At 41.8% G+C, this 25,690-nt stretch overlaps 1 protein-coding gene across 1 annotated transcript in view; it reads left to right on the forward strand.

Moving 5' to 3' along the window:
• The window catches only part of LOC126305264 (protein unc-13 homolog C-like), a 1,060,877-nt gene that overhangs the window by 804,861 nt on the left and 230,326 nt on the right, over window positions 1–25,690 (forward strand). Inside the window, exon 16 of the mRNA XM_049992034.1 lies at window positions 16,526–16,645. Coding sequence (XP_049847991.1) covers window positions 16,526–16,645 — 120 coding nt within the window. The remainder of the gene's footprint in view (window positions 1–16,525; window positions 16,646–25,690) is intronic.

Genomic DNA, 25,690 nt, shown 5'->3' on the forward strand with positions numbered 1-25,690 from the left:
ACAACATTTCTGATACCTGTGTGGGTCCTCATTTCTACATTGCGTTCCTGCTTTGTTTTGTTATGTTTAGGCAGATTTCTTGGGAATTGGTTCATCTCATTAGTTCCCCTCTGGAGGAGCACCTAACACAGTAACAGACATACACTCCTGGAAATTGAAATAAGAACACCGTGAATTCATTGTCCCAGGAAGGGGAAACTTTATTGACACATTCCTGGGGTCAGATATATCACATGATCACACTGACAGAACCACAGGCACATAGACACAGGCAACAGAGCTTGCACAATGTCGGCACTCGTACAGTGTATATCCACCTTTCGCAGCAATGCAGGCTGCTATTCTCCCATGGAGACGATCGTAGAGATGCTGGATGTAGTCCTGTGGAACGGCTTGCCATGCCATTTCCACCTGGCGCCTCAGTTGGACCAGCGTTCGTGCTGGACATGCAGACCGCGTGAGACGACGCTTCATCCAGTCCCAAACATTCTCAATGGGGGACAGACCCAGAGATCTTGCTGGCCAGGGTAGTTGACGTACACCTTCTAGAGCATGTTGGGTGGCACGGGATACATGCGGATGTGCATTGTCCTGTTGGAACAGCAAGTTACCTTGCCAGTCTAGGAATGGTAGAACGATGGGTTCGGTGACGGTTTGGATGTACCGTGCACTATTCAGTGTCTCCTCGACGATCACCAGAGGTGTACGGCCAGTGTAGGAGATCGCTCCCCACACGCATACGACCATCACTGGCACCAAGGCAGAAGCGACTCACATCGCTGAAGATGACACGTCTCCATTCGTCCCTCCATTCATGCCTGTAGCGACACCACTGGAGGCGGGCTGCACGATGTTGGGGCGTGAGTGGAAGACGGCCTAACGGTGTGCGGGACCGTAGCCCAGCTTCATGGAGACGGTTGCGAATGGTCGTCGCCAATACCCCAGGAGCAACAGTGTCCCTAATTTGCTGGGAAGTGGCGGTGCGGTCCCCTACGGCACTGCGTAGGATCCTACGGTCTTGGCGTGCATCCGTGCGGCGCTGCGGTCCGGTCCCAGGTCGATGGGCACGTGCACCTTCCGCCGACCACTGGCGACAACATCGATGTACTGTGGAGACCTCACACCCCACGTGTTGAGCAATTCGGCGGTAGGTCCACCAGGCCTCCCGCATGCCCACTATACGCCCTCGCTCAAAGTCAGTCAACTGCACATACGGTTCACGTCCATGCTGTCGCGGCATGCTACCAGTGTTAAAGACTGCAATGGAGCTCCGTATGCCACGGCAAACTAGCTGACACTGACGGCGGCGGTGCACAAATGCTGCGCAGCTAGCGCCATTCGACGGCCAACACCGCGGTTCCTGGTGTGTCCGCTGTGCCGTGCGTGTGATCATTGCTTGTACAGACCTCTCGCAGTGTCCGGAGCAAGTATGGTGGGTCTGACACACCGGTGTCATTGTGTTCTTTTTTCCATTTCCAGGAGTGTATTTCTGCTTTAGCTAACAACATATACCAGCTTGAGAACCCTGCTTGTAGCGATAGCACTCATTTTACTCATATACTGAGATGCATAACATGCCATGTGAAACTGTTAGCTTGATAATTGCTAATGTCTAATAACTTAACATATACAAATACCTGCCTACAGGAAAATTAAAGAGACCTTTGGAGATAAGACAACCACTTGTATGAACATCAAGAGCTCAGATGGAAACCCAGTTCAAAGCAAAGAAGGGAAAGCAGAAAGGTGGAAGGAGTATATAGAGGGTCTATACAAAGGCGATGTACTTGAGGACAATATTATGGAAATGGAACAGGATGTAGATGAAGATGAAATGGGAGATAAGATACTGCATGAAGAGTTTGAGAGAGCACTGAAAGACCTGAGTCGAAACAAAGCCCCAGGAGTAGACAACATTCCATTGGAACTACTGACAACCTTGGGAGAGCCAGTCCTGACAAAACTCTACCATCTGGTGAGCAAGATGTATGAGACAGGCGAAATACCCTCAGACTTCAAGAAGAATATAATAATTCCAATCCCAAAGAAAGCAGGTGTTGACAGATGTGAAAATTACCAAACAATCAGTTAAATAAGCCACAGCTGCAAAATACTAACACAAAATCTTTACCCACGAATGGAAAAACTAGTAGAAGATGACCTCGGGGAAGATCAGTTTGGATTCCGTAGAAATACTGGAACACGTGAGGCAATACTGACCTTACGACTTATCTTAGAAGAAAGATTAAGGAAAGGCAAACCTACATTTCTAGCATTTGTAGACTTAGATAAAGCTTTTGACAATGTTGACTGGAATACTCTCCTTCAAATTCTAAAGGTAGCAGGGGTAAAATAAAGGGAGCGAAAGGGTATTTACAATTTGTACAGAAACCAGATGGCAGTTATAAGAGTCGAGGGACATGAAAGGGAAGCAGTGGTTGGGAAGGCAGTAAGACAGGTTTATAGGCGCTCCCCGATGTTATTCAATCTGTATATTGAGCAGGCAGTAAAGGAAACAAAAGGAAAATTCAGAGTAGGTTTTAAAATCCATGGAGAAGAAATAAAAACTTGGTGGTTTGCCAATGACATTGTAATTCTGTCAGAGACAGCAAAGGACTTGGAAGAGCAGTTGAATGGAATGGATAGTGTCTTGAAAGGAGGATATGAGATGAACGTCAACAAAAGCAAAACGAGGATAATGGAATGTAGTCAAATTAAATCGGGTGATGCTGGGGGAATTAGATTAGGAAATGAGACACTTAAAGTAGTAAAGGAGTTTTGCTATTTGGGGAGCAAAATAACTGATAATGGTCAAAGTAGAGAGGATATAAAATGTAGACTGGCAATGGCAAGGAAAGCGTTTCTGAAGAAGAGAAATTTGTTAGCATAGAGTATAGATTTAAGTGTCAAAAAGTCATTTCTGAAAGTATTGGTATGGAGTGTAGCCATGTATGGAAGTGAATCATGGAAGATAAATATTTTGGACAAGAAGAGAATAGAAGCTTTCGAAATGTGGTGCTACAGAAGAATGCTGAAGATTAGATGGGTAGATCACATAACTAATGAGGAAGTATTGAATAGGATGGGGCAGAAGAGAAGTTTGTGGCACAACTTGACCAGAAGAAGGGATCGGTTGGTAGGATATGTTCTGAGGCATCAAGGGATCACCAATGTAGTATTGGAGGGCAGCGGGTAGGGTAAAAATCGTAGAGGGAGACCAAGAGATGAATACACTAAGCAGATTCTGGATGATATAGGTTGCAGTAGGTACTGGGAGATGAAGAAGCTTGCACAGGATAGAGTAGCATGGAGAGCTGCATCAACCAGTCTCAGGAATGAAGACAACAAAAACAACATACAAATTTTGCACAGCCACATTTCAATTTCAAATTACTTAGTCGAATTTGTTTATCATTTCTTGTTGCTGAACATTAAATGGCTACAACAGAAATGTGGAGGTAATGAAGTGCATTAAGGATAATCTACATCTACATCTACATCTACATCCATACTCCGCAAGCCACCTGACGGTGTGTGGCAGAGGGTACCCTGAGTACCTCTATCGGTTCTCCCTTCTATTCCAGTCTCGTATTTTTTGTGGAAAGAAGGATTGTCGGTATGCCTCTGTGTGGGCTCTAATCTCTCTGATTTTATCCTCATGGTCTCTTCGCGAGATATACGTAGGAGGGAGCAATATACTGCTTGACTCTTCGGTGAAGGTATGTCCTCGAAACTTTAACAAAAGCCCGTACCGAGCTACTGAGCGTCTCTCCTGCAGAGTCTTCCACTGGAGTTTTTCCATCGTCTCCGTAACACTTTCGTGATTACTAAATGATCCTGTAACGAAGTGCGCTGCTGTCCGTTGGATCTTCTCTATCTCTTCTATCAACTCTATCTGGTACGGATCCCACACTGTTGAGCAGTATTCAAGCAGTGGGCGAACAAGCGTACTGTAACCTACTTCCTTTGTTTTCGGATTGCATTTCCTTAGGATTCTTCCAATGAATCTCAGTCTGGCATCTGCTATACTGGCAATCAACTTTATATGATCATTCCATTTTAAATCACTCCTAATGCGTACTCCCAGATAATTTATGGAATTAACTGCTTCCAGTTGCTGACCTGCTATTTTGTAGCTAAATGATAAGGGATCTATCTTTCTGTGTATTTGCAGCACATTACACTTGTCTACATTGAGATTCAATTGCCATTCCCTGCACCATGCGTCAATTCGCTGCAGATCCTCCTGCATTTCAGTACAATTTCTCATTGTTGCAACCTCTCGATACACCACAGCATCATCTGCAAAAAGCCTCAGTGAACTTCCAATGTCATCCATCAGGTCATTTATGTATATTGTGAATAGCAACGATCCTATGACACTCCCCTGCGGTACACCTGAAATCACTCTTACTTCGGAAGACTTCTCTCCATTGAGAATGACATGCTGCGTTCTGTTATCTAGGAACTCCTCAATCCAATCACACAATTGGTCTGATAGTCTGTATGATCTTACTTTGTTCATTAAACGACTGTGGGGAACTGCGTCAAACACCTTGCGGAAGTCAAGAAACACGGAATCTACCTGTGAACCTGTGTCTACGGCCCTCTGAGTCTCGTGGACGAATGGCGCGAGCTGGGTATCACACGACCGTCTTTTTCGAAACCCATGCTGATTCCTACAGAGTAGGTTTCTAGTCTCCAGAAAAGTCATTATACTCGAACATAATACGTGTTCTAAAATTCTACAACTGATCGATGTTAGAGATATAGGTCTATAGTTCTGCACATCTGTTTGACGCCCCTTCTTGAAAACGGGGATGACCTGTGCCCTTTTCCAATCCTTTGGAATGCTTTGCTCTTCTAGAGCCCTACAGTACTCCACTGCAAGAAGGGGGGTTCCTTTGCGTGCTCTGTGTAAAATCGAACTGGTGTCCCATCAGGTCCAGCGGCCTTTCCTCTTTTGAGCGATTTTAATTGTTTCTCTATCCCTCTGTTGTCTATTTTGATATCTACCATTTTGTCATCTGTGTGACAATCTAGAGAAGGAACTACAGTGCAGTCTTCCTCTGTGAAACAGCTTTGGAAGAAGACATTTAGTATTTCGGCCTTTAGTCAGTCATCCTCTGTTTCAGTACCATTTTGGTCACAGAGTGTCTGGACATTTTGTTTTGATCCACCTACCGCTTTGACATAGGACCAAAATTTCTTAGGATTTTCTGCCAAGTCAGTACATAGAACTTTACTTTCGAATTCATTGAACACCTCTCGCATAGCCCTCCTCACACTACATTTCGCTTCACGTAATTTTTGTTTGTCTGCAAGGCTTTGGCTATGTTTATGTTTGCTGTGAAGTTCCCTTTGCTTCCGCAGCAGTTTTCTAACTCGGTTGTTGCACCACGGTGATTCTTTTCCATCTCTTACGAACTTGCTTGGCACATACTCATCTAACGCATATTGTACGATGGTTTTGAACTTTGTCCACTGATCCTCAACACTATCTGTACTTGAGACAAAACTTTTGTGTTGAGCTATCAAGTACTCTGAAATCTGCTTTTTGTCACTTTTGCTAAACAGAAAAATCTTCCTACCTTTTTTAATATTTCTATTTAAGGCTGAAATCATCAATGCAGTAACCGCTTTATGATCGCTGATTCCCTGTTCTGCATTACCTGATTCAAATAATTCGGGTCTGTTTGTCACCAGAAGGTCTAATATGTTATCGCCACGAGTCAGTTCTCTCTTTAACTGCTCAAGGTAGTTTTCAGATAAAGCACTTTAAAAAAATTTCACTGGATTCTTTTTCCCTGCCACCCGTTATGAATGCTTGAGTCTCCCAGTCTATATCCGGCAAATTAAAATCTCCACCCAGAACTATAATATGGTGGCGAAATCTACTCGAAATATTTTTCAAATTATTTTTCAGGTGCTGAGCCACAACAGCTGCTGAGCCTGGGGGCCTATAGAGACATTCAATTACCATGTCTGAGCCTGCTTTAGCCTTGACCTTCACCCAAATCATTTCACATTTTGGATCTCCGTGAATTTCCTTCGATACTATTGCACTTCTTATCGCTATAAACACACCTCCCCCTTCACTGTCCAGCCTGTCTCTGTGGTATACATTCCAATCTGAGTTAAGGATTTCATTACTGTTTAAGTCTGTTTTCAGCCAACTTGTGTCCCTAATACTACATGGGCGTTGTGACCGTTTATTAATGAGAGCAGTTCTGGAACCTTTCTATAGATGCTCCTGCAGTTTACTATTAGCACATTAATATTGTTATTCCCTGTTGCATTTTGCCTACTCCTACCTTGCCGCGTCTCAGGAGGCATCTTGTCAGGCCTAGGGAGGGAATTCTCTAACCTAAAAAACCCCCATGTGCACTCCACACGTACTCCGCTACCCTTGTACCTGCTTCCGGCGTGTAGTGCATGCCTGACCTATTCAGGGGGACCCTACATTTCTCCACCCGATAGCGGAGATCGAGAAATTTGCACCCCAGCTCTCTGCAGAATCGTCTGAGCCTCTGGTTTAAGCCTTCCACTCGGCTTCAAACCAGAGGACCGCGATCGGTTCTGGGAACGATACTACAAATAGTTAGCTCTGATTCCACCCCGCGAGCGAGGCTTTCCGCCTTCACCAATTCTGCCAACTGCCTGTACGAACTGAGGATATCCTCTGAACCCAGATGGCAGGAGTCATTGGTGCCGACATTTGCAGTCGGGTGCACCCAGTGCCTTGTATTGCCACCGGTAGGGACTCCTCCACATCTCGGATGAGACCCCCCAGCCAGCAGACAGAGTGAACACTGGCCTTCTTCCCTGACCTTTCCGCTATTTCCCTAAAGGGCTCCATCACCCGCCTAACGTTGGAGCTCCCAATAACTAATAAACCTCTCCCCCCGTGTGCCTGCTCGGACTTAATCAACTTTTAACTAGATTGCTAATTCATTAAAGGTGGCTGATTATTGATTAAACTGTGATTGCTAACCACTTCTTGTAGAAAACAATGAAAATAGCACTACCTGTCTCTGGACTGTATTGAAAACAAATACTAGCACTACTGGCACTAGCACTATGGCTGACTAAAGGGACTCTCTCTGACTGTATTCAAAACAAACATGAAATCTATGGAAAACTATTAATAGCACTCAACAATTAAAGCTTCCTAAAAGCAAAAACACATGGAAGAAGAAGTGACAAGTAAGAAAAATACTGCTAATACTTAAATTAAGGTAGCTCGCTGCACAGCAGACGTGAAGCAGACAGCAGTTAGGGCGACACAAGGATAATTGCAATTTAAGGTAAAATTTAATAGTAAGAGGAGTTTTGTTGACAGGAGACATCCTGGAGCATCAAGGTATAGTCAATTTGGTAATGAAGAGAAGTGTGTAGGGTAAATATTATAGAAATAGACCAAGGCTTGGCTATAGTAAACTGATTCCAGTGCATGTAGGTGGCAGTAGTTATGCAGAGAGAAAGAGGCTTGCACAGAAGAATGTAGAGAGCTGTTTCAAACTTGTCTACAGGCTTTGTTTTTATGGACAACAAATCTCATACCATGTAACTGCAATCTAACAAGATTTGTAGGTCAGAGCTCTAATAGAACAGAAGTTAAAATATTAATAACCCTTCACAAATGTTGCTATGTTTCACTCAGGGCATGTGTGATTATTCTCCAAAAGAGTTTCTCACGAAAAAAGCATTGTACTCAGTGTGAAAATCAGCTGTTGTTTAACCTGGCAAATTCAGATGATTTAAAAGTCATATGAAAATATGTAACACAGCACTATACAGTACAGTATTTTGTATTATTATTTGCAGTATGTGTATTTTATTTGTCTACTGAAATTGGTGAGTATTGTGATGGTAATGATGACCTCACATGTTAAAGCAAACTAGATGATTTTGCTCCCCATATTCATAATTTGTTTTGGATAATTAAGACAATATTAGATTAGATGTACTAGAAGTCCTTTTCGTTCCATGGAGATTATCAAGGATGTACAACAGATCATAAAAACAGAAAACATAATACAGATTTACAATAAATATTATATACTAATGTACTTAAAAACATCCTATGTGAAATGGTACTCATGAATGTGGACTAAATTTAAAAAAAAAATTGGAAAAATATATTAATTAAAAAAGGTAACAACAAATTTGTCATAAAACATGTTAATTTATATAATACACTGAGGTACAGCAGATAATTCTTTGGCTATTACAGTTACATACACATCATCAAACAGAAAAATCTGTTTACAGTGCTTATTTACATTAGCCACAGCACACCGCTGAAGATGTGTAAAAGTCAGTTTTTATATAATACATTGTTTGGTATTATTATTAATATACACACATCGCAGGCGAAGAACTTACCCACCAAAACAAACCTTTTGGCTCCTCTTAAATTGAACTTTATTACTAGCTAAACATTTTATGGTAGTGAAGAAGTTATTGGAACTATGCATTTCTGAATGATGGACACACTTCTGGAGCAAACTCAGAGACTTTAAACATTTACATAGACTATTCGAATTTCTAGTATTAACTCTGTGAACTGACATGATGGTTTGAATAATTATTTATGAAAAATTTCATTGAGAAAGAAACATATTGGAAAGTAGTAGCTTCTGTACTGGCTTCCCCAGGACATTCTTGAGTTGACACAACAAATAATTCATATTACATGTTTTTGGACTCTGAAAACCTTACTTTGGCATGATGAGTGGCTCCAAAAAATAATTCCATAAGACATTCTGAAATGAATGTAAGTGAAGTATGCTGATTCTTTTATTATTATAGCATCTACAGTGTGACAATTATTGAACTATATAGAAAAAGGTAAATGAATTACAAACTATGGCATGCACACACTTTATCCAACTTGTAAATGACACTACAGATTTTCGGATTTAGGTTATGACTTGTTCAATATGCCCTCCATCATTGGCATTGATGTGGTGCAGATGAGTAGCAAAATTCCGCATGGCCCACTGAAGATCTGGAATGTCAGTGCTATCGATGACCTGCTAAATGGCTATTTTCAGCTCAGTTATGCTTTTGTGGTTACTGCTGGCCACCTTGTCTGTAATATAGTCCCACAAAAAGAAATTGCATGTGTTGAGATCCAGAGAATATGGTGGCCAATGAGGCCCATGCCTTTGTGTATGCCAGGATGTCAAACCCTCTCCTTCTTCAATGGGGTTGAGCTCTGTCTTGCATGAACCATATCCTGTTGAAACAAAGGTCACTCTGATAATGGGAATGAAATCATCATCCAAAACCTTCATCTAACATTCAGTAGTCACCATGCCATCAAGCAATATTGCACTGATTATTCCACGACTGGACATTGCACACCACACAGTCACGAGTTGAGGATGAACAGACTTCTTGATCACAAAATGTGGATTCTCAGTCCCTCAATTGCACAAACTTTACTTATTAACAAACCCATCCAAAGGAAAGTGGGGTTCATCTCTAAACCAATCCATGTACATGTGCACTAGTTCCCATCATGCCTCGCGACCAGCCACACAGTTTCAACATCCTAACGCAAACTGTTCAGAAGTTACGATGATTTTACTTCATGCAGCTCAAGAATTATCACAATATTTGTCTGACAAACAAGTTTATTAAAAACAAAGATTCCAAGACTTACCAAGTGGGAAAGTGCCGGCAGACAGGCACATGAACAAAACACACAAACACACACACAGAATTACTAGCTTTCGCAACTGATGGTTGCTTCTTCAGGAAGGAGAGGGAAAGACGAAAGGATGTGGGTTTTAAGGGAGAGGGTAAGGAGTCATTCCAATCCTGGGAGCGGAAAGACTTCCCTTAGGGGAAGAAAAGGACAGGTGTACACTCGCACACACACACATATCCATCCACACATACACAGACACAAGCAGACATATTTAAAGGCAAAGAGTAAGGGCAGATATGTCAGTCGAGGCGGAAGTACAGAGGCAAAGAAGTTGTTGAAAGACAGGTGAGGTATGAGCGGCGGCAACTTGAAATTAGCGGAGGTTGAGGCCTGGCGGATATCGAGAGGAGAGGATATACTGAAGGGCGAGCTCCCATCTCCGGAGTTCGGATAGGTTGGTGTTGGTGGGAAGTATCCAGATAACTCGGACGGTGTAACACTGTGCCAAGACGTGCTGGCCGTGCATCAAGGCATGTTGAGCCACAGGGTGATCCTCATTACCAACAAACACTGTCTGCCTGTGTCCATTCATGCGAATGGACAGTTTGTTGCTGGTCATTCCCTCATAGAAAGCGTCACAGTGCAGGCAGGTCAGTTGGTAAATCACGTGGGTGCTTTCACACGTGGCTCTCCCTTTGATCGTGTACACCTTCCGGGTTACAGGACTGGAGTAGGTGGTGGTGGGAGGGTGCATAGGACAGGTTTTACACCGGGGGCGGTTGCAGGGGTAGGAGCCAGAGGGTAGGGAAGGTGGTTTGGGGATTTCATAGGGATGAACCAAGAGGTTACGAAGGTTAGGTGGACGGCGGAAAGACACTCTTGGTGGAGTGGGGAGGATTTCATGAAGGATGGATCTCATTTCAGGGCAGGATTTTAGGAAGTCGTATCCCTGCTGGAGAGCCACATTCAAGGTCTGATCCAGTCCCGGGAAGTATTCTGTCACAAGTGGGGCACTTTTGGGGTTCTTCTGTGAGAGGTTCTGGGTTTGAGGGGATGAGGAAGTGGCTCTGGTTATCTGCTTCTGTACCAGGTTGGGAGGGTAGTTGCGGGATGCGAGGCAGCTGTCATAATGGAGGTACTGTTGCTTGTTGGTGGGTTTGATGTGGACGGATGTGTGCAGATGGCCATTGGACAGATGGAGGTCAACGTCTAGGAAAGTGGCATGGGATTTGGAGTAGGACCAGGTGAATCTGATGGAACCAAAGGAGTTGAGGTTGGAGAGGAAATTCTGGAGCTGTTCTTCACTGTGAGTCCAGATTATGAAGATGTCATCAATAAATCTGTACCAAACTTTGGGTTGGCAGGCTTGGGTAACCAAGAAGGCTTCCTCTAAGCGACCCATAAATAGGTTGGCATACGAGGGGGCCATCCTGGTGCCCATGGCTGTTCCCTTTAATTGTTGGTATGTCTGGCCTTCAAAAGTGAAGAAGTTGTGGGTCAGGATGAAGCTGGCTAAGGTGACGAGGAAAGAGGTTTTAGGTAGGGTGGCAGGTGATCGGCGTGAAAGGAAGTGCTCCATTGCAGTGAGGCCCTGGACGTGCGGGATATTCGTGTATAGGGAAGTGGCAACAATGGTTACAAGGATGGTTTCCGGGGGTAACAGACTGGATACGGATTCCAGGCGTTCGAGAAAGTGGTTGGTGTCTTTGATGAAGGATGGGAGACTGCATGTAATGGATTGAAGGTGTTGATCTACACAGGCAGAGATACGTTCTGTGGGGGCTTGGTAACCAGCTACAATGGGGCGGCCAGGATGTTTGGGTTTGTGAATTTTAGGAAGTCGGTAGAAGGTTGGAGTGCGAGGTGTCGGTGGGGTGAGGAGTTTGATGGAGTCAGGTGAAAGGTTTTGTAGGGGGCCTAAGGTTCTGAGGATTCCCTGAAGCTCCGCCTGGACATCAGGAATGGGATTACCTTGGCAAACTTTGTATGTAGAGTTGTCTGAAAGCTGACGCAGTCTCTCAGCCACATACTCCCGACGATCAAGTACCACGGTCGTGGAACCCTTGTCAGCTGGGATGGGAATGACTCCTTACCCTCTCCCTTAAAACCCACATCCTTTCGTCTTTCCCTCTCCTTCCTGAAGAAGCAACCATCGGTTGCGAAAGCTAGTAATTCTGTGTGTGTGTTTGTGTGTTTTGTTCATGTGCCTGTCTGCCGGCGCTTTCCCGCTTGGTAAGTCTTGGAATCTTTGTTTTTAATATATTTTTCCCATGTGGAAGTTTCTTTCTATTTATTTACATCATCATTAATTTGAACCCAACAATTACGTCTGTTATTGTCTCTGTTGCATTTAGAAATCTTCTCTATCTTCTTACTTTCTCTTTTCGTTTGTACAAGAAGTTTCACTTTGTATTCATCTTCCATTTTTCCGTAATCTACCATACATTTTATCCTGCCTAATTGTACTCAATAATACGTAATTTACTTCCAAACCATAACCTAAAAATTTTCAACGCTTTCAACATAACCGCTGCTATAAAATCCATTGTTCCCAGTTTACAAACATTTCGTGTAAACTCATGAATACTATTTCACAGCTTCAGTTCCTTTCACCTATTACACAACCATCTCAGTTTTTTCCAACAACGTTCGTTTTATTTCCATTCCCGTTTTTCCCACATAACCGATTATTGTTTAGCAGCTTCCCACAGGTTTACACGTTATTATTTCTTCATCAAACAATTGTTAGCCTCATTACCATAACCTGCCAGTACATAACCAGTCCTTTGAATACATTTACACACATATTCTTCGAGATTTTATTCGAAAATTTTTTTCGAATTTTATTTTTTCGCAAATTATTTTTTCGAAACTCTTTTCGAATTTTTTTTTTTTTTTCGTAATTTTCTTGATTTTCCCCACCCTTTAACGTGACCTGGAGACAACATAACTACCCAACCTTTGCACCCATTGTTGTTCACCAACCTAAGTTCAGCACATGATCAACATAGCTCATCTCAAACCAACACTTTTTCGACTTTTTTCACACCTTTATCTCTCCCTATATAAATCTCTATTTACTTTCACTTTAACCTCATATTACCCTTTCCACCTATTAATACCATGTCAACCTCACAACATCCCTACAACGACCCCATTAAATTTTATTTACATTCCCTCCGCAAACATGCCTTCAGCCTAGCCAGATTACGCTCCCATATTTTATTTACTCAGGCTTGTCTGACATTTGGCATTACTCCCAAAGGCCTCACACTTAAAGTTCCCATCTCTGGCTGCAATCCTTCTTTCCATCAGTCCTTATACCAGTTCCAAACAGCACAATCCATAGCCCTCACCCGCCTAATCCTTCACCTATACATCGACGCGGCCAATGAAATCAAAGTCCTCAATCTTTCCTCTCCCACATCCACACCGGCTGTACATAGCATCCTCCTACAGGCCAACCGCAAACTAGAACAACATGCCACCCTCCACCTCAAAAAACTATCCAATCTCCTGGTTTCCCACCTCCGGAAAGGCAACTCACTCACCCTCCACAACCTTTCCAACAAACCTCAACCTCCTCTCATTGCACACAGACCCAGTCTATCCCATCTACTCAATCTCCCACTTCCAGCTCCACTCCCCCCAACACCTCAAAATTCTAGTCAACACAATCTGGAACCACAACACCCCAATTCAGTAGTTAACCTTTCCTCCAAACCCCTCTCCCAATCCAAAACCTCTGTCCTATCCAAAGGCCTCACCTTCAGCCCCACTCCCAGGTTCAACTAAACTGCCCTTGTCAAAGATTTACTGTCCTACACTCGTAGTCTCTGCTGGAAATATCACTTTGACACGAAGAAAAACAATCCTGATCCCACTCCTAATGATCCAACTCCCCAAGACACTATCCAAATTGAACCCTGCCTGCAACAGTTCCGTCCTCCATCACAGCGAGACCCACCTCCTCTTCCTCAAAATCACCCTCTCCAAACCTTCCAGAAATTTCTCACTTCCAGCCTTGCCTCTCAATCTTTCTTGAAAAACCTTAATCCCACTCCCAACATCACCACAGCCAAAGCCCAGGCTATCCGTGATCTGAAAGCTGACCGATCCATCATCATTCTTCCGGCTGACAAGGGTTCCACGAACGTGGTACTTGATCGTCGGGAGTATGTGGCTGAGGGACTGCGTCAGCTTTCAGACAACTCTACATACAAAGTTTGCCAAGGTAATCCCATTCCTGATGTCCAGGCAGAGCTTCAAGGAATCCTCAGAACCTTAGGCTCCCTACAAAACCTTTCACCTGACTCCATCAAACTCCTCACCCCACCGACATCTTGCACTCCAACCTTCTACCGACTTCCTAAAATTCACAAACCCAAACATCCTGGCCGCCCCATTGTAGCTGGTTACCAAGCCCCCACAGAACGTATCTCTGCCTGTGTAGATCAACACCTTCAACCCATTACATGCAGTCTCCCATCCTTCATCAAAGACACCAACCACTTTCTCGAACGCCTGGAATCCGTACCCAGTCTGTTACCCCCGGAAACCATCCTTGTAACCATTGATGCCACTTCCCTATACACGAATATCCCGCACGTCCAGGGCCTCACTGCAATGGAGCACTTCCTTTCACGCCGATCACCTGCCACCCTACCTAAAACCTCTTTCCTCGTCACCTTAGCCAGCTTCATCCTGACCCACAACTTCTTCACTTTTGAAGGCCAGACATACCAACAATTAAAGGGAACAGCCATGGGCACCAGGATGGCCCCCTCGTATGCCAACCTATTTATGGGTCGCTTAGAGGAAGCCTTCTTGGTTACCCAAGCCTGCCAACCCAAAGTTTGGTACAGATCTATTGATGACATCTTCATAATCTGGACTCACAGTGAAGAACAACTCCAGAATTTCCTCTCCAACCTCAACTCCTTTGGTTCCATCAGATTCACCTGGTCCTACTCCAAATCCCATGCCACTTTCCTAGACGTTGACCTCCATCTGTCCAATGGCCATCTGCACACATCCGTCCACATCAAACCCACCAACAAGCAACAGTACCTCCATTATGACAGCTGCCACCCATTCCATATCAAACAGTCCCTTCCCTACAGCCTAGGCCTTCGTGGCAAACGAATCTGCTCCAGTCCTGAATCCCTCGACCATTACACCAACAACCTGAAAACAGCTTTCGCATCCCGCAACTACCCTCCCAACCTGGTACAGAAGCAGATAACCAGAGCCACTTCCTCATCCCCTCAAACCCAGAACCTCTCACAGAAGAACCCCAAAAGTGCCCCACTTGTGACAGAATACTTCCCGGGACTGGATCAGACCTTGAATGTGGCTCTCCAGCAGGGATACGACTTCCTAAAATCCTGCCCTGAAATGAGATCCATCCTTCATGAAATCCTCCCCACTCCACCAAGAGTGTCTTTCCGCCGTCCACCTAACCTTCGTAACCTCTTGGTTCATCCCTATGAAATCCCCAAACCACCTTCCCTACCCTCTGGCTCCTACCCCTGCAACCGCCCCCGGTGTAAAACCTGTCCTATGCACCACCTACTCCAGTCCTGTAACCCGGAAGGTGTGCACGATCAAAGGGAGAGCCACGTGTGAAAGCACCCACGTGATTTACCAACTGACCTGCCTGCACTGTGACGCTTTCTATGAGGGAATGACCAGCAACAAACTGTCCATTCGCATGAATGGACACAGGCAGACAGTGTTTGTTGGTAATGAGGATCACCCTGTGGCTCAACATGCCTTGATGCACGGCCAGCACGTCTTGGCACAGTGTTACACCGTCCGAGTTATCTGGATACTTCCCACCAACACCAACCTATCCGAACTCCGGAGATGGGAGCTCGCCCTTCAGTATATCCTCTCCTCTCGATATCCACCAGGCCTCAACCTCCGCTAATTTCAAGTTGCCGCCACTCATACCTCACCTGTCTTTCAACAACTTCTTTGCCTCTGTACTTCCGCCTCGACTGACATCTCTGCCCTTACTCTTTGCCTTTAAATATGTCTGCTTGTGTCTGTGTATGTGTGGATGGATATGTGTGTGTGTGCGAGTGTACACCTGTCCTTTTCTTCCCCTAAGGGAAGTCTTTCCGCTCCCGGGATTGGAATGACTCCTTACCCTCTCCCTTAAAACCCACATCCTTTTGTCTTTCCCTCTCCTTCCTGAAGAAGCAACCATCAGTTGCGAAAGCTAGTAATTCTGTGTGTGTGTTTGTGTGTTTTGTTCATGTGCCTGTCTGCTGGCACTTTCCCACTTGGTAAGTCTTGGAATCTTTGTTTTTAATATATTTTTCCCATGTGGAAGTTTCTTTCTATTTTATTTACATTATGACAAACAAGTTTTGTTTTTCAAATTTTTGTCACAACATTTTTAATGTCCACAAAAATTTCATTAAATGGTCTTTCCCAAAATTTCTTTTATTTGCTATTATCGCAATATTTGTATAATCTGCAACCTAAATAAATTTTACATTTGGTAATGATACTGGTGAAAGGTTGCTGAGATATACAAAATAAAATAAGGATTGTAAGATGGAACCTTGTGGAATAACTGATAAATTTGGTTCTAGTTAGATGATGCCTGATAGGTGAATATTGGACTTTTTCGTATCAAAGAAAAGTAATTTGAACCATTTTGGAGCATTTACTGTTACACCAAAGTACTCTAATTTACTTCTAAGGTGTTGTGATTTGCACAGTCAGATGCCTTTGACAAATCATGAAGAAGAACCTTTATTAAATCACAAAATGTTTCCCACAATCTTGCATATTACAGTTAAATCTGAACTTGATTTATTTAATGTAAATGCATTTTCTTTAACATAACAGGTCCGAACACTTTCTGGAGAAATGGATGTGTGGTACAACCTCGAGAAGCGCACTGACAAGTCTGCTGTGTCTGGTGCGATTCGCTTACATATAAGTGTTGAAATTAAGGGTGAAGAAAAGGTAAGCTATTTTACATAATTCAGTTATTCTTGAAGAATATGCCAACAATTCCATGCAGCTTTGTTGTACAAGTTGTAGCACTGACATTAGTTTAATAAAAACACATTCAAGAATGTTGCAGTAGCAATTTTATATTTATCAAATGTATTTTTTTTATCATTACTTGTGAAGGTACTTACCGTGATCCAAGAAATAAATATTAATGAGTGCAAACAGTGGCTCATGATGAATATGAAAATCAGTTTTAAATTTCCATCTGTGGTCAGACGAGGATCACTTTCATGCATTCATTCACCTTATAATTCAAATGTTGTTCATGGGACTATCATTTCTTCTTTTATCCCAAGACATGGCTTGTGAGTCATTGATTTGAAAAATATGAATGGTTGTGGGAACCAGAATTTTATGCAGGTTACTGTTAAATACTCATTTTGAACCACAAGGGATTGTCATTTTGTGGTCATTAAATAGAAAAAGCAATGCAAGCCTCTTTGAAGCCACCGATGGATTTGATTTTTGTATTTATTTATTTAACTTTTACACTTCATAGGAACATACTTTTCCAATTTGTATGATATAGTTATTTTGCTCATAGTTGCACTGCCATATTACCTGTAATGTTTCCCAGCTTGCTCAGAGACTGTTACACTCTACTAGAGAATAATGAAAAAATACATTTAAAATAGCATCTTGACGTGGATATAAAAAACCATTTTGACTGAAGATGTGGAGCAGTGGGAAACACTGAACATGTGTTCAGAAGAACAATGATTTGACTCCTTGTCTGTCCATCCAAGTATAGGTTTCCCCTGATTTTCCTGATTCACTTACAGCAAATAAAGTGGTTTTTCCTTTGAAAACGGTATTCCTTATTTCACTTTCTTCCCCAATCTGAGTTTTTGCTCCATCTCCAGTGATCTTATCATTAACATGATATCGAACCCAAATTTTCTTCCTGTTTCAAATTTAGTTTTCTTGATTCTGAAGCTTTATTAGAGTGTGTAGTGTTTTGAGAATTTCTGCATAAATTCTAGAACCACTCGGTCGTCGACAGTCTTGAACACATGATATTTTAAATATAAATGTGAGAGAGCCTATCTACTGTGCGTTGCATGTGTGCATGTCTGAAGTGTGTAGTAAGAAGACTGTAGACACAGCGGTCAAATGGCACTGGCAGATGTTCGGTACAAAAGGAAAACAGCTGAAATATTGTTAAATGGATGCTCATCTTGGACTTGGAAACGATAAAATGTGTATTCATATTCAGGATGAGAATGGACCTGGTTTTTTTGAGCCAACTTAATCTTGTGTGTAAATGAACTTTGTTTCTAACCTTTGGATATGCAGAGACTTACTTGACAGTGTTTGTTTATTTGGAGAATGAGATTTGTAAAAGTTTTGATGTTTGAATATACTTCTTTAAGTGAAGCAAAAGAAACTGTGTACATCTGCTTATTTTTTTATAAGTAGAAAGAGTCTTCAGAAATTCCTGTTCCTAGCAAATATACTTTGGAGAAGATGAGAAAAGGAGGTTGCAGCAGCAAGCTAACCAGCAAGGAAAGTTGGTGGACAATCTCAAGTAAGTTGCATCGTTAAAGAAGTGGGAATTTACACACATACTTCATCACTTTAAGTCATCCAAAGCATTAGAACTTGGCAACCTGTGTGATAGGACAGAAGAAAACAGGAATTTTGAGATGAGATAAGAATATGTTATGTGTTGCCATAGCACCCAAGTATAACAAGATGAAGGAACCATTACAAGAATGAGAATTAAGCCCAGCAATCGAATGAAAAAAAAAAGTGAATGCAACAAAGGGAAATAATAAAGACATAACGTTAAAAGAATGGAGAGAACATCTCAATGTATTAGACTAAGAAGAGATACGTTGTGAACAATTTGACTAAGAAGATCTGGTGTGTGGAGTATACAGCACTCACACGTATTGTGAGGATGCAGATGGGGAAACCAGCCTACATTCGACAGTGCCAGCACCAGCTTCTCTTCACCAGTGTGGACCTGCCGCCACATCCACCCACCTACACAGCGAGAATTCTACGCCGGGTGAGCATGAAATAAAAAAAATTGTTATTCTAGTAAGAAGTGTTAAAAATACTGTAGGGTGAACTTTTACTGTGTAATTGGTATAATTGAAATTAGTGTTAACTGCTCACAACAGCGAAAGTCTATAGAAGCATGGACAGTATACAACAAGTTGGAGAGACAACAGAACCAGACATGGCTATGAGAATTACTAAAGAAGGGCCTGACTAGTCTGAGTTAGTAAATCTAATCAAAGCTCAGAATGTTAAGTTAGACTGAGTAAATGCTCATTTAAATGAAGCTTTAAATGCTTAGAGTCTGCAGTTAAATGCTAAAGTAGACGCCCAGAGTACAACTTTAAATGCTAAATTGGATGTTCAGAATGAAACTTTAGGATTGTTAAGTGCCAAGGTAGATTCACAAAGTAAAGAATTTAGTAATCTGTGTGAAGGCATGGGAGATTTGAAGACTGAATTCGATGCTTTGAATACCAAAGTAGGGAATTTTAAGATAGATTTAAAGAATGAATTGACTAGTTCCCTGCACATTCATGTAAACCAACTGTTCACTGATCTTAGTAACAAGCAGAATGATACTTTCTGAGGTTTAGCAAAAAAGTTAGAATTTGGTATTGAGGAAAAATGTAATATGGTTGAAACCAAAATTAATGAAAAGTTGGGATCATTTGCAAATGTACGTAGTGTTAAGTTTAATGCTGTAATGCAGGGATTGAATACTTTAAAAGAGAGCATCAAAAAGCAAGATAAGGTAATGCAATAACCTTTTATGAGATGTGATGCAGATGCAGGGGGGGGGGGGGGGGGGGTTGTATCAGTGTTGAAAGGGGTGGGTATTATGGATAAAAGCATGGTTTACGAAAATGCATAAGTCATAAGTCATGGCTAACACAAGACACACATCACACCTTTTGGACAACCTTTGCAAATGAGTGTGCCCGATTCTTCACCATTTGCTGTTTCCATAGGGTTCCTAAGATTTCCTTCAGGGACCTCAAGGTGGGAATGTCTGTTTTGTAGGAGATGATTTAACACCAAACCTCCTCTGTCTTCTCACTCAAGTACCTACGAGCTACCTTCCTGAGGAAGGCTACGAGCTACCTTCCTAAGGAACGGGGTGGGAAGGGTTTCCTGCCTTTGAGGCTGTCTTTTTTTCTCTTCTTTTATCCTAGCAACCATTTCTATTTATTTACTTTCTAAACTTCTCATTTGAGGACCTATCTATTTTTCCTTCTGTCCATATTCATCTACTTCTATCACAGAAATACTTCCTGGTTTCTGTGGTTTCCAATAACCTACATTTTATCTTCGATCAGAAGGCTGAAGAATCAGACTACACAAACACACATCTAGATACAATCTACATAAACACAAAGAGATCAAACAATGGAAAATCCAGGATGGAATGTAACAATATCAGAGAAGGAAAGTTGCTACTCACCATATAGCGGAGATGGTGAGTTGCAGTAGGCACAATAAAAAGATTCACACAATCATAGTTTCAGTCATTAAGGCCTTTGTCAACAGTAGACACACATACACACACACACGCACACACACACACACACACACACACACACACACACACACACACACACACACACACACACACACACACACACGCACGCACGCAAACACAACTTGCACACACATCTACAGTCTCAGAGAGCTGAAACTACATTGCGAGTGTTGCAGTTTAGATGGGGGGCAGGAGAGAAGGTGTGGAGGGAGAGGGGGTAAGTAGCGGAAAGGAGAGAAATAAAAATAAAAAAGAGATTAAAAGACTGGGTGTGGTGATGAAATGACGGCTGTGTTGTGCTGGAATCGGAACATGGAGGGGGCAGGATGGGTGAGGACAGTGACTAATGAAGGTTGAGGCCAGGAGGGTTATGGGAAAGTAGTACGTATTGCAGGGAAACCTCCCACTTGCAAAGTTCAGAAAAGCTGGTCCCTACAGTTGGTTTGCCACCAACCTGACCAATCAGACCCAACCAAAGATCAATATTGAACCTTGCCTAACTCAGTTCACTCCTCCATACATCCATGATCCACCCACACTGCCTCCAAACCACCCCTTGTTAACTTTCCAGAATTTCTTATGCTCGAACATTGCCTCACCATCATTGTGTAAGTGCGTGTGTGTATCTGTGTCTACTGCTGAAAAATGCCTTAATGGCCAAAGCTGTTATGTTGTGAATCTTTTTATTTTGCCTATCGCGACTCAGCATCTCCACTATATGGTGAGTAACAACTTTCCTTCTCTGGTATTATAAACACAAAGAGAGACGGATATGCAAACAATTAGGTAACAAATTAGAAAGTTGTGAGAACCACAAACTGTTGTAGAGGGAAAGATATGTGTACATCTGGAAATATGCACACATCGTTTTTTATTATGGTGTTTCTACATTGTCTGTTGATACAAAAACTATCATACACACACACACACACACACACACACACACACATATGAGAACTATGACAATTTCATATCACATATATACCACATAGATTTCTTTAAAAAAAAAATTCACACTGACAAAGTATACATAAGAAGGAGGCATGAGTAATGAAAGAGAATGCAAGCAAAATTGAAGTAATCATGATGTTTATTTAAGGAAAGTCGGTGCAGCAAATACTGTGATAAATTGAGGTGTTGTAGGATAGTGGGACTTGAATAGTGTATGTAAATATATTACCTACTGAATAGTATATAGACATGGAATCTATTAAGCATGTAGAAGTTGAAAAGTAGAGTAGGACTCCAGGGATTAGATAAAGTATTAAGAAGTAAATGAGAAGTGTAGAATAGATTTTTTTATCTTTACCAGAAAATATTTAATTATGGTATGCATAGGAATGTATACTGGGGGTAATGAACCATGAGGCCTATTCAGAAAGAAGAACGGGGGGCGTACCCAGCATTTACTGAATATAAAGGGCAGGTGTACCTACATGGGGATAGGATGACCTGTAGCCTAATAAATAGGGATGTTGTAGAAAGGGGCGTACCTACTAGAATGGATAGGGGAAATGCACTCGAATGGTCAATCCACAGGCAAGGTATAGATACTGATCTTTGGGGGAAAGGACAGTATCATGACAGAAGTCACACATTTTATAGGGATTATTCTGGTAAGTTTGAATTCTATGTACAATGAGCATTATTACATACTATGTAAGTTTGCAAGTGTCAAAAGGAACACTTTCACGTTTTCATGTTGCCCGAGTTCCTCCAAAGTACATAAAATATTAGAAGTAATACATACTTAGGAAAGGTAGTGTTTAAGATGAAAACAGAAAATAGATTACTCAAATCTCACAGACACCTGTAGTTTATGATTGGAAATAAAAATAAAGTCTCTCGTTTCCTAAATACTAGTCAGACTTACTGGATCACTAATGAATACTAAGGTCTTGATATCAAAGTATCACCCAATGTATACTGTTAAAATGTGAATTGTTATTAGGTGTGATATTAATGTACATGATGATTATGTATAAAATATCGCGTGTTCGATCTGAGGAGGGGGATATGAAGTGTTTTGAGAATTTCTGTGTAAATTCTAGAACTACTTGGAGTTTGACTGTCTCCAACACATGATATTATAATTATAAATGTGAGAAGGTCTATCTACTGCAAGTCGCCTGTTTGTGCGTGCAGGTCCAAAGTGTGTAGTAAGAAGACTGTAGACACGGCAGTCAAATGGCACCGAAAAGTGTTTGCCGGGCATGCCATGGAAGTTTAATGAAAGAACATGGTAGATTCAAGGAACTTCTGTGTTATTCCATACTGTTTTATAACTGATTATTGTAGTGAAAAAAAAGGAAGAACAGATGAAATACTGTTAAATGGATGCTCATCTTGGACATGGAAAGGTTACAACATGTTTTCAAATTCAGCATGATCATGGACCTGGTTTTTTGAGCCACCTTTCTCTTGTGTGTAAATGAACTTCGTTTCCAACCTTTGGATACATGAAGAGACCTACTTGACAGTGTTTGTTTATGCGAAGAATGAGATGTGTAAAAGTTTTGATGTGTGAATATCCATCATTAAGTGAAGCAAAACAAACTGCATAAGTCTGCTTATTTATTTACAAATAGAAAGAGTCTTGAGAAATTCCTGTTCCTAGCAAATATACTTCCGAGAAGAAGAGAAAAGGAGGTTGCAGCAGCAAGCTAACCAGCTAGGAAAGTTGGCTCGCAATCTCAAGTAAGTTGCATCGTTAAAGAAGTGGGAATTTACACGCACACTTAATCGCTTTAAGTCATCCAAAGTGTTAGAATGCAAAATGTTTAAATACAAATTCAAACATCTCTTTTGTTTACTTATGACTTATGACTCAGCGATACAGATAGCCGTACCGTAGGTGCAACCACAACGGAGGGGTATCTGTTGAGAGGCCAGACAAACGTGTGGTTCCTGAAGAGGGGCAGCAGCCTTTTCAGTAGTTGCAGGGGCAACAGTATGGATGATTGACTGATCTGGCCTGTAACGCTAACCAAAACGGCCTTGCTGTGCTGGTACTGCAAACGGCTGAAAGCAAGGGGAAACTACGGCCGTAATTATTCCTGAGGGCATCCAGCCTTACTGTATGGTTAAATGATGATGGCATTCTCTTGGGTAAAATATTCTGGAGGTAAAATAGTCCACCATTTGGATCTCTGGGTGGGGTTTACTCAGGAGGACATTGTTATCAGGAGCAAGAAAACTGGCATTTTGCGGATCAGAGTGTGGAATGTCAGATCCCTTAATTGGGCAGGTAGGTCAGAAAATTTAAAAATGGAAATGCATAGGTTAAAGTTAGATGTAGTGGGAATTAGTGAAGTTCGGTGGCAGGAGGAACAAGACTTACTGGTCAGGCGAATACAGGGTTATAAATACAAAATCAAATAGGGGTAATGCAGGAGTAGGTTTAATAATTAATTAAAAAAATAGGAGTGTTGGTAAGCTAATACCAACAGCATAGTGAACGCATTATTGTGGCCACGCCTACCACAGTACTCCAAGTTTATATGCCAACTAGCTCTGCAGATGATGAAGAAATTGAAGAAATGTATGATGAAATAAAAGAAATTATTCAGATAGTGAAGGGAGACAAAAATTTAATAGTCATGGGTGACTGAAATTCGGTAGTAGGAAAAGGGAGAAAAGGAAACGTAGTAGGTGAATATGGATTGGGGGGAATAAATGAAAGAGGAAGCTGCCTGGTACAATTTTGCACAGTGCACAATTTAATCATAGCTAACACACGGTTCAAGAATCATAAAAGAAGGTTGTATACATGGAAGAAGCCTGGAGAGACTGACAGGTTTCAGATAGATTATGTAATGGTAAGACAGAGATTTAGGAACCAGGTTTTAAATTATAAGACATTTCCAGGGGCCGATGTGGACTCTGACCACAATCTACTGGTTATGAACTGTAGGTTAAAACAGAAGAAAGTGCAAAAAGGTGGGAATTTAAGGAGATGGGACCTGGATAAACTGAAAGAACCAGAGGTTGTACAGAGTTTCAAGGAGAGCTTAAGGGAACAATTGACAGGAATGGGGGAAAGAAATACAGTAGAAGAAGAATGGGTAGCTTTGAGAGATGAGGTAGGGAAGACAGCAAAGGATAAAGTAGGTAAAAAGACAAGGGCTGCTTGAAATTCTTGGGTAACACAAGAAATATTGAAATTAATTGATGAAAGGAGAAAATATAAAAATACAGTAAATGACACAGGCAAAAAGGAATACAAACGTCTCAAAAATGAGATCGACAGGAAGTGCAAAATGTCTAAGCAGGGATGGCTAGAGGACAAATGTAAGGATGTAGTGGCTTGTCTCACCAGGGGTAAGATAGATAGTGCCTACAGGAAAATTAAAGAGACCTTTGGAGAAAAGAGAACCACTTGTATGAATATCAAGAGCTCAGATGCAAACCCAGTACGAAGCAAAGAATGTAAAGCAGAAAGGTGGAAGGAGTATATAGAGCGTCTATACAAGGGTGATGTAATTGAGGACAATATTATGGAAATGGAAGAGGATGTAGATGAAGATGAAATGGAAGGTATGATACTGCATGAAGAGTTTGACAGAGCACTGAAAGACCTGAGTCGAAACAAGGCCCCGGGAGTAGACAACATTCCATTAGAACTACTGACAACCTTGGGAGAGCCAGTCCTGACAAAACTCTACCATCTGGTGAGCAAGATGTATGAGACAGGCGAAATACCCTCAGACTTCAAGAAGAATAGAATAATTCCAATCCCAAAGGAAGCAGGTGTTGACAGATGTGAAAATTACAGAACAATCAGTTTAATAAGTCACAGCTGCAAAATACTAAAGCAAATTCTTTACTGACGAATGGAAAAAGTAGTAGGAACTGACCTCGTGGAAGATCAGTTTGGATTCCGTTGAAATGTTGGAACACGTGAGGCAATACTGACCCTATGACTCATCTTAGAAGCTAGATTAAGGAAAGACAAACCTACGTTTCTAGCATTTGTGTACTTAGATAAAGCTTTTGACAATGTTGACTGGAATACTCTCTTTCAAATTCTGAAGGTGTCAGGGGTAAAATACAGGGAGTGAAAGCCTATTTACAATTTGTACAGAAACCAGATGGCAGTTATAAGAGTCGAGGGACACGAAAGGGAACCAGTGGTTGAGAAGGGAGGGAGACAGGGTTGTAGCCTCTACCCGATGTTAGCAATCTGTATATTGAGCTAGCAGTGAAGGAAACAAAAGAAAAATTTGGAGTAGGTTTTAAAATCCATGGAGAAGAAATAAAAACTTTGAGGTTTGCCGATGACATTGTAATTATGTCAGAGACAGCAAAGGACTTGGAAGAGCAGTTGAATGGAATGGATAGTGTCTTGAAAGGAGGATATAAGATGAACATCAACAAAAGCAAAATGAGGATAATGGAATGTAGTCGAATTACGTCGGGTGATGCTGAGGGAATTAGATTGGGAAATGAGACAATTAAAGTAGTAA

Source organism: Schistocerca gregaria, unplaced genomic scaffold, assembly GCF_023897955.1.
Source record: "Schistocerca gregaria isolate iqSchGreg1 unplaced genomic scaffold, iqSchGreg1.2 ptg000304l, whole genome shotgun sequence".
Taxonomy (NCBI): Eukaryota; Metazoa; Arthropoda; class Insecta; order Orthoptera; family Acrididae; genus Schistocerca; species Schistocerca gregaria.